The following is a 9,765-nucleotide window of genomic DNA, read 5'->3' on the forward strand; positions in this document are numbered from 1 at the left end:
GATGTGATCTGGTAAGTGGTTGCACCAACGTGTGTATATTAAAAATAGCCTCGGGTCTAACTGTCGCTGATGTACTGGTCACCGGGTTCTACGTTGAAGACCAAAGAGTCGCATAATACAACGGTAGTTTACAAACCCCTGTTGTCCCTGGTGGTCGTGTACAGTACTGTTACTGCATACCGGTACTCGTAGCCACGGAGTACCGTATTTCCCCGTAAGTTAGTTCTCCCCAATGACTTAGTACCCCCCCCCCCCCCTATAAAAATTACACTTTCCACTGCCGAGGTTATCATCCCGAAAGACAGTCCCCCCCCCCCCCCCCCCCCCGAAAGATAGTAAGTTCGTACCCGTAGATCTACGTCCTACATGTACATACACCGTACAGTACATACATCATATGCACGGACACTAGAGTTGCGCAGGCTTCCCACTGCGTGTCATTTACCCCCGATAAAAAAAGTACTCCCCGAAAGATAGTACCACCCCCGAAAGTTAGTACTCATGTGGCTGCTAAGTTCGAAAGTTAGTACGTACTATTATTTAAACTTACGGGGAAATACGGTATGTCAGTACTGTACTCTGTAGTCCTGCTGGTACTAGTGGTAGGCTTGTTGTAGTGGTAGCCCACAGCTACAGTGCCACACCATGTAGGTACATGTAGATCTACGAGTCGTCAAAATTAATACCGGTAGAGTCTACATCGTTTTCATTGAGCAGAGCAACAATGGCATCAATGCACCCAGGGAATAGATGACTTGCACAAAGATTGTCTGGGTTCGAGACGGGGCAAGTGGACCTTCTGACTCTGACTTCCCCACCTTTTGAGTTCGTGACTTTCGCTTTTTGCCTGACGAACACTGAGCTAGTTTTTTTGGCTAGAAAGTAGAGTTGTTTTGATTCGGCTTTTATCGTCATGCCGAAGCGCTGCTGCGCTCCTGAATGCACTAGCAGACGAGAGATGGAACTGAGGCTCCCATTCCATACGTTCTTTGTTGAGCCGGCCGGCCGGGAGGCAGAAAAATGAGGGAATCTTATTTTAGTATCATTGGTGTAGGCTGCAACAAGCACGTCGTGGTCCTGAAGTGTGACTACTTTCCCGCACTGGAAGCGAAGTCGAGCACAACGAAAGTTTGTGGACGGTCTGAGAAAGAACTCGATTCCCTTTGATTCAGCTGCACTAGCTCCAGAGCGACCCTCTCCTGAGGACAGACTGCGGAGAGGCCAGGAACCTGCCGAGTCACGAGTGGAAGCCCAAACCACGAAAATGAAGGGTGAAAGGACTGAATGTGAGAGCCAGATGGCCTTTAGTAGTACTTCAAGTAGTATCTGAGTTGAAGGAGAGAACAAGTGTGCTGGAGAAACGCTGCGAAGTACTCAGGCCTGATGTGTACTAGCTACTGTTGAAGTCTCACTTGTTCCGATATGAACATTTTCATCAGCCCTGACTCTGAGCAGCTGTATCTAGACTTGGACTTAGGCCTGAGACGTAGCATTGTAAACCTTACTGAAGCCATATGACCAATGCCTGGCTCTAGTGAGAAAGCAGTTTGGCGCTGGCTCGCAAACTATGATTGAATCAGGGAGTGGTGGAATGTCACACTATACCTCTCCATGATTAGCTGGTAATGACGACGATGCGGCTCCGACTGGGTCTCATGGGAAAGTAACTGCGTACCTGTTTAGTTGCAACGAGGCAACGGTACCCCATGTACTGAAGACATGATTGAACTACATTTTATCTCCTCCTGGGAGAAGGTGGAACAAAATAATGCCAGAGTGTGTCTGATACACATCACAGTCTGCTGAGTGTGTTCATTATCGTGGACGTGGACGTAACAGAACTGCGCTGCGAGGTACCTTCTGCGTTGGACCTACAGTTGAGCCACTACTCTTCTTACAAATTCCATACAACAGTGAAAGGATTTGTTGGAGCATCATCAAACAGTGCATTCACCTTCATCATACACTGGCTCCGTTGCCTACAGTAGTTCACATTTTGACGGGGCGCGCTGGGACGATACGGAAGGAGCGGCGGGAACCATTGGAGTGCTCATGATGCTGGTTAGCGGAGACGGATGTGTGTGTGTCAGGAACGGGAACGCAACCGCACTACCGTACAGATCAAGAAGCGATGGAAGAGTTGAATCTGTTCAACCTTCCATGCCGTGTATAGGGACACAAGCGTAAAAATGGCTACATTTCGAATGTGAACTGGCGATGGCGTTGTGTGGCGACGAACACAACTGCAACTGTTCAGCATTTCGAATATTATGCTTCCCATGATAACTCACCGAATAGCTCAAATGACGGAGTTGGACAATACCAGGCTAGGATTATCATTTGCTGTATTTATGAATAGTCCTTGAGTTTTCAGATGAAGTGCTTTATCTTTTAACGTTACCTGTCGTTCCTTTAGAATGGCACAATGTCCATGGCTGCTTTCTTGTCTTCACAACAGACTGGTATAATCAGCATGATTCTGCTTTATTTGAGAAGAAATAAAACTTTCCTTTCGGAAAGGAAGCCCAGAAACGTCAACCCCATGGACTGTGCTTCATGACTCTCGTCCATCGGTGTTAACCGTCGCAATAACTGCTGCATGTATGTTGTGCTGTGCGAACCGTACAAGATCTTACAGCTCACCCACGCCTTCCCAACAGGCTCCTATATCCCGTACCGTTAGCGTTACATTGAATATGAACTAGGCTAGCACAGTTATCCTTCGTTCTTTTGATGGCGGCGGGTAGCATGGAACTTGACGTGTTCTTGGGATCCTCGTGCAACACTTGCTGCTCCCGGATGCCATATTATTGGGTGCATCGAGGTTGCTTCTATGCTCACTGCCGGATGCCATATTATTGGGTGCATCGAGGTTGCTTCTATGCTCACTGTTGTTTGGTAGGACAATTTTTTTTATAACTTTTTCACCGAAGAATAAGGCAAGAGTATTTTGGGTTGGTTTGGACGCCTGGTTTCTCTTCACATAATAATTTAAGTATTATACACTCATGTACTTCCACTAACCCTACAAGTACACATGCATGACTCATGAGCTGCTGAAGACAGTGACGGTAGTGATCATGTACTGGCATGTACATGCCGTGCACCGTTCATTCACGCTGACAAAAAAAGTACACTGTACACAGACGGTGAGGGTCCCCGCAGTGTAGCCTGGGTGCACAGGGTGCACTTGCCCCGTCTCACTCGCGGCTCGGATCTTTGTGCAAGTCATCTATTCCGGAAGGATATGGGCGGGTGACACCCCGGCCATTCATTCGACCGGACATGCATGGTGCTCGGTATCCCGGGTATGTACCCGGGTTAGGCGTGAATGACGTAATCTGTATGTACCCGGGTTGGGCGTGAATTACGTCATCTGTATGACGTGGCATACCGACATGCATATCGGGATGATCCCGTCGACGCGTCCCGTCACGAGGCAGGAACAAAAACTTCAAAACACAAAAAGACTGACTGAGATCAGACAGGAGAGCTGGAGACAAAAAAGAACTACAGTACCACACTCCTGGAAATAATTGATCGAGCAGGTTTGATACCAAACTTCTACCTTCATATTCAAAGTCATAATATCTGTGTTCAGTGTCTTCTTCATCACATTCCTTTAGAATTTTCTGGTGCTGAGAGTCAGGAACACCGTGATCGTAGTTAGAACTGGGGTCAGTGCTTTGTGCTATTTTCAACACTGAATTCTTGCGAAGACCGAATCTCACTCATCGTTCCTTAGAGGTTGCACCATGCAATCACGCGGCCGCAGCCATGGAACAACGCGAACAGAAGAGATGTTTGCCAACGAGAATGACCGTATCGTTGAATCGATGACGGCTAAAGTGGCCCAGTTGAAGTCGGTAAGTAGTGTTGTAGTATTTGCGTGCTGGAATATTGGGAAACATTCCTTTGTGTGTGTGTGCGTGTCCATATTCGTGTTCAGACTGAAGCAGACTATAGGGCAAGCGCGCGTGCATGTGTGTTGGTGCCTTGAATGTAGCACGTCAGTTAGTGGGTGCGTGTAACTGCCTATCCATTGTGATGTTGCTTGGCATCAGATCAAAGGAAAAAATCATCTTGGTTTGATTCATGATTTTCGAGCCAATAGATTTATGACAAGAGAGCAATTAAGTTAATAGCCTGTTCTGATGCAGAAATTACCAGCAATGGTATATTCAAATCCATGCTAGTAAACAACAATCATCAACTATTGTTTAGTTTCCATTCGGGCATCAATACACATGTTAGCGGTGTGCGTACGTTTATGTGCATGTGCACCCCCCCCCCCCCCCCCCCCCCCTGCTCTCCTTTTGCTCTCTCTCTCTCTCTCTCTCTCTCTCTCTCTCTCTCTCTCTCTCTCTCTCTCTCTCTCTCTCTCTCTCTCTCTCTCTCTCTCTCTCTCTCTCTCTCTCTCTCTCTCTCTCTCTCTCTCTCTCTCTCTCTCTCTGGCTCTCTCTCTCTCTCTCTCTCTCTCTCTCCTGGCTCTCTCTCTCTGTCTCTCTCTTCTCTCTCTCTCTCTCTCTCTCTCTCTCTCTCTCTCTCTCTCTCTCTCTCTCTCTCTCTCTCTCCCCCCCCCCCTCTCTCTCTCCCTCCCCTTCCCCTGTCTCGCCACGCACACTTATTTGTGTATGCGTGTGTGTGCGTAATAGGTTTCACTTGACATTGGGCGAGAAGTACGAGAGCAAAATGCGGAACTGCTGGGCATGGTATGTATTTACACTTCACTGCACACAATTCACATTGCACACGTAATGCCTTGGTCCTTTATTATTCTTCATTCTCCTAGTGGTCACTCACTACTCGGAGTGAGGGCAACATGGATGCAGCTGACGAGGTTTGTGAGACTTACCAGCTCACCCTCGCCGCTGGGAGCTGCATCTGCCACCCTGGTATACCAGACATGGTGGTGGCCTGACACAAGCGAAATTTCCTAAGCTGGTTGTGTTCTTCAACACAATTGTATAGCCGGTTTTAAGGCGAGCGTATGAACTTTATTAACTGGTTTGAGGGAAAGAGACAAACGGGAAAAGTCTGAAGAAAAAATTGACTGTCACCACCAGGACTCGAACCAGGGACCCTCGCTTGTAGCCAGCGATGCTCTAACCACTGAGCTATGGTGTAGTCGTCATCCCAGCAGAGGCCGTTCAACATTTTCTTCAGACTTCAGACTGTGAACTTTACTTTGCTTTTTTATTCTCCTAGTACCGTAAAGTACCGTTGATCTCCTCAATATGTTCGGTATGAGGGTTAAAGGCCAGGTTAGGTGAACAGAAAATTTAGGTACAGAGAAGCAGTTCCCTACTGTAAGTCGACAAATTTTCGGCTCATTCAAATTTCGGCCTCCCAGGGCTAAAACACATCTCGACTGCAACAGATTTTCAACCAGTACTGCCTGTATGCACTGTCACGCTGAACCTTGCAAAACAAAATTGTCGGCTGCAACAAATTTTCTGCCAAAATTAATATGACCAGGCCGCAAATTGCCGAAAATAAATATGCGTCGAATATTTGTTGACTTAGGGGCCGTCCGTAAATATCGATGTTTTTTTAGAGACGATATTGGTGCGTCTGGGGGGGGGGGGGGGGGGTTGAGCCATGTGCGTCTTTTCGAGCATCAGAAAAATATCGATGTAAATATCTGAAGTTTCGCCGATCCCTGCACGCGGACGTCTAAATGGCTATACAAGAAATGTGAAACCAGCTTCCGTTCGCGGAGCTAAAACTCGCGACACAAGAATAAAATCAAAAATTGGAAACTGTACGCCCATGGCGAATTTCAAGAGCAAAAGAATGAGCTATTGATTGTGGAAATCGGCCGAACGATGCCTGCAGGAGACCTTTTTCAAGACGTAGAGGCAGTGCGAACAAACCTGGACGAACTCCACAAGAGTTTCCAGTCTTCACTGTCTGAACAAGGATTTGAAAAAATTCAAGCCCGAGCGTAGCCGCTTTGGCTACACCAGTACACGATGAGTTGCACTTTGAACGCTTTTTGTACGATGAGTTGTACTGCACGGGTAGCGCTAGCGCGCCAGCGCCCTCATCTTTTCATGTAAAATGCGAATTTTGACTGGCCGTGCCTGAAGTTTGTTCTTTGTCGAGAGAGAAGTTGAGGAAGTTGTGAACCGCATGGCCATGGCAAAGTGACAGGTTAGCTGTGAAAATGTCGTCTTCACCACCGCCCAAGAAACGGAAAACGAAACAGTTGACGTTGTTTGGGGGTTGTGTAGTCGATACAGGAATTTACAAAAAGTCGAATCCCTCTTCATACGAAGAGTTCATTGATGCGTTCGTGGAACGTTATGGTGATGGCGCAGTCCGTGCAGATGTTGTTCGAAATGAGCATCCAAAAATATTGATTCCATGATCTAGATGTACATGTGCGTCTTCTGGGGGGAGGGGGGGGGGGGGGTTAAGGGAGAGAAGCACCAATATCGTCTCTAAAAAAACATCGATATTTACGGACGGCCCCTTACAGTATTGGATTGCGGGTGTTAATGTTTGTTCGGTGTATCGACATTTAGGTATGACACAGGCGCACCGAAAGTACCGAAAATATAAGTACACACGACAATTTGTGAAATTACAGTATCCTCAAAGGCGCCAATATGTCTCATCAGCTATCCAAGCTGTTGGACAATTCCAGCATGTACATAGACGTGCCCAGTAAAAATCAAAGAAACTGGCTGATTTGTGTTGAAAGTTTCGTTTACACAACCTCCGCTTTGGCACCCAGGCCATGGTTGCCATGTTGCTGAACATCGGCATTATGATCGGGCAGAGGTGGTATCCAAGTTTCTTCAACAGGGCATTGGCATCTCTCCAAACTTTTGTGAAGAGCTTCAGCAACCCGAGCAACTCTCCTGGCCAGCACAGGATCGCGGATGGAGTTGCCAGTCAATATCTGCCACCGTCCCTTCAGTCGGCCGATGGCGTTTTCAACCGCTCTTCTGGTGCGTATGGCACAGTAGTTGAAATCGGACTGTGCTTTTGTCAGGCCACTATTCTCATCATAGCACTTCATAATAGGTGTAGATAGAGCAAGTGCGGAGTCAGCGGCAATGTAGGGCCTTATGCGCTGGTTTCCCGCGTCTACAGACTATGTTGCAAGTAGAAGACGACCATCTTCAATGTGTTGCCATGGTAGTGGCGTATTCCACGTGAAGGCATCGCCCACTTTGCCTGCCCGTCCTGCTTTGATGTGTGTGATTGCGCCACGTGCATCAACGCAGAGAAGAAGCACGATTGCAGGGTAATGTTTGTAACAATAATATGCGTCTCCCAAGCGAATAGGCTTTTGAATTTTCATGAAGGTGCCGTCCTGTGCACTTCCGCATCCTGGCAGATGACAACGACTTTAAGAAATCTGCTGTCACCTGAAGCAGCTCCTCTCATTCAGGAAACACAGTGTGACATGCTGCTCTACAGCTGTGGCGGATTCCCAACACTCATGGAGAATACTATGTACGGTGGATGTGCCCAAACAATAGTCCTCTGCAAGCTGGTCCAAAGACGTGCCACGTGCCATCCAATGCTGGAACACAGCCATTCGTTTTCTGCCAGGTATAGACGCTCTCATGCGAGTGTCAGCTTTCTCCCGACCAGCACCAATCAACGCGTACAGCTGTCCGAAAGTGCTCTTGTCAACTCTGTTGGTCTTTCGCCGTTTCCTGTCCTCGTAATCAGGAAAATCGACGCCTTTCTCTCTCTCCAAAGTCCAAGAACTTTCCTCTCCCAGCGACCACCCGAAATAGCAACAACAGCAACAGTGAAAGTGGCATGGTCAACAAGCACCAAACCGAACATCAAACCAAAGGAAAATTGAAAATTTAGTTTCCTCGTGCTCATATTATGATCTACTACAGTTCCGCTCTGTGAAATCCGACCAAAAGTGCAAAGCTGGCGCCCAGGACCAGTTATGATTACTTCATTATATTTGTACGTGTGTACGTCCAGCCGCATCCGGATATCCGTGCCACTTCCAGGGCGTCAAGGGCCGTGCAAGTTGACTGTGCCCAATATGCACTCTGGGTCGGATTTCACCGAGCCCACCTAGACAGGCACATAGTTATGTCATGCAGTATCTGAACTAGACGACTGACGTGACTGAAAAAGTGTTTCTGAAATTGTTTCGGATATAATTGTCCTCATCTTAATCTCGCTACTAGCGCGTTGACCTTGCATGCAATCGCGCGTTGACCTTGCATGCAATCGCGCATTGCGAATGCGAAACAAACATTGTACAGAATATACTACAAAAAATGCAGTACGGATTCGATTTTGTACTTCCTCGTCACCAATTCATGACCAATCATGTGGCCAAGGGAAAACTGACCACTGGGATGAACAGCCACACTCACTTGTCCGACGGTCTGAACTTTTACCTTTGTCACGTGACCTCAGGTTTTCCCGTGTGTGTGTGTGTGTGTGTGTGTGTGTGTGTGTGGTACAGGGTGTGTGTGTGTGTGTGTGTGTGTGTGTGTGTGTGTGTGTGTGTGTGTGTGTGTGTGAATCCTCTATTGAATCTTACGCTGTGGCAGGGCGTATGCACTGCTTACTGACGTTCTATTGTCCTTCTGATCTGTTTGCACAGGGTTCTGAGTTCGACAATGCCGGCGGTCTGCTGGGTTCCACAATGAAGCGGCTGGGTCTGATGTCGAAAGCTGGACACAACAACTGGATGTGTTACATGATAGCGTTTGTCCTGTTCGTCTTCTTTGTCACGTACTTCTTGGTCCGATAGCACCCTTGGTGTGCTCGTTTTGTTTGTTTGTTTGTACTTCGGTGGCTTGTATATCGGAATGCCTGTCCTGCTGATTGTGTTCTTTAGCCTGCTGCCATGTATTTATGTGTGTACGTGCGTGCGTGCGTGTGTGTGGTGTGTGTGTGTGTGTGTACATGCGCGTCACCTGTATCTATTTATTTCCAATACCGTAGAGAGAGGGAGCACTTTGCAATTGCTGTTCAAAGCACGTTTCTGCCTGCTGGCCGGCCTATCACTCGTGTCATGCTTTTTTTTGTGTTTGTGTTCAATCGTACCTGTTCATCTGCCTGATGCCAGTGCGATGTCTATATGCTGTTGTATGCTTTTGCGCTATTTTCCTTACTGGCCGTGTTTATTCGTGTTATTCTGCTGCTGATTAGCTGTCTCTTTGTGTCGAAATGCGACTATTTTTTTTAACAGCTTAGGCCTGTGGCGACTTTCGTTGTCCCCTGTATTGATGCAGCTCCCATGGCTTGTGTACAGGTGTATGTCTTGTCCTATCCTGTGCGACTGTTTCTCCACGCGTGTAAGTATGTACATGTGTGTGCAAGTTCTATGATTTGAGCTCAACGACTTGATTTTGATCAGTAAATAGCTGCAATTTCAATCATTCGGTCCACCATATTTTCTCTCTTGGTGATGCAACGATCTTTCTAATGGTACACCTCTGGGGTTTTTTTGGCAGCCTGCCCTCAAAGCTAGCATCTGGGTATTGATATGTGGTGTAAACGCATTGCGCCGTTATTGGTAATAGCAAGAGTTTATGTACTCTTGGTAATAGTGATTACAAGGTATGGCTGGGTATACTAGTGGTCACTGAGAAATTTTACTACTACTGTAACCAATATCCAGTCTGTATGAACCCTGATGGTGACATGATGACATCACGCTACATAAGTTATTGTAATAATTATTATTATTATAAGCATGTCCGCGTAGGCGCTAGGCGGCGGGGGGCCACTTTCGCTTATGCCATTCAGGATTGATGTCTGAAG

At 47.2% G+C, this 9,765-nt stretch overlaps 1 protein-coding gene across 1 annotated transcript; it reads left to right on the forward strand.

The window, feature by feature from the left end:
* Positions 1-3,478: 3,478 nt before the first annotated feature.
* LOC135823742 (BET1 homolog) lies at positions 3,479-9,432 on the forward strand. Its single transcript, XM_065336583.1, has 3 exons — positions 3,479-3,866; positions 4,656-4,712; positions 8,600-9,432. The coding sequence occupies exons 1-3, from the start codon at positions 3,756-3,758 to the stop codon at positions 8,747-8,749; spliced, it is 318 nt and encodes a 105-aa protein (XP_065192655.1). The 5' UTR covers positions 3,479-3,755; the 3' UTR covers positions 8,750-9,432.
* Positions 9,433-9,765: the final 333 nt, after the last annotated feature.

The sequence above is a fragment of the Sycon ciliatum genome, chromosome 8, assembly GCF_964019385.1.
Source record: "Sycon ciliatum chromosome 8, ocSycCili1.1, whole genome shotgun sequence".
NCBI lineage: Eukaryota > Metazoa > Porifera > Calcarea > Leucosolenida > Sycettidae > Sycon > Sycon ciliatum.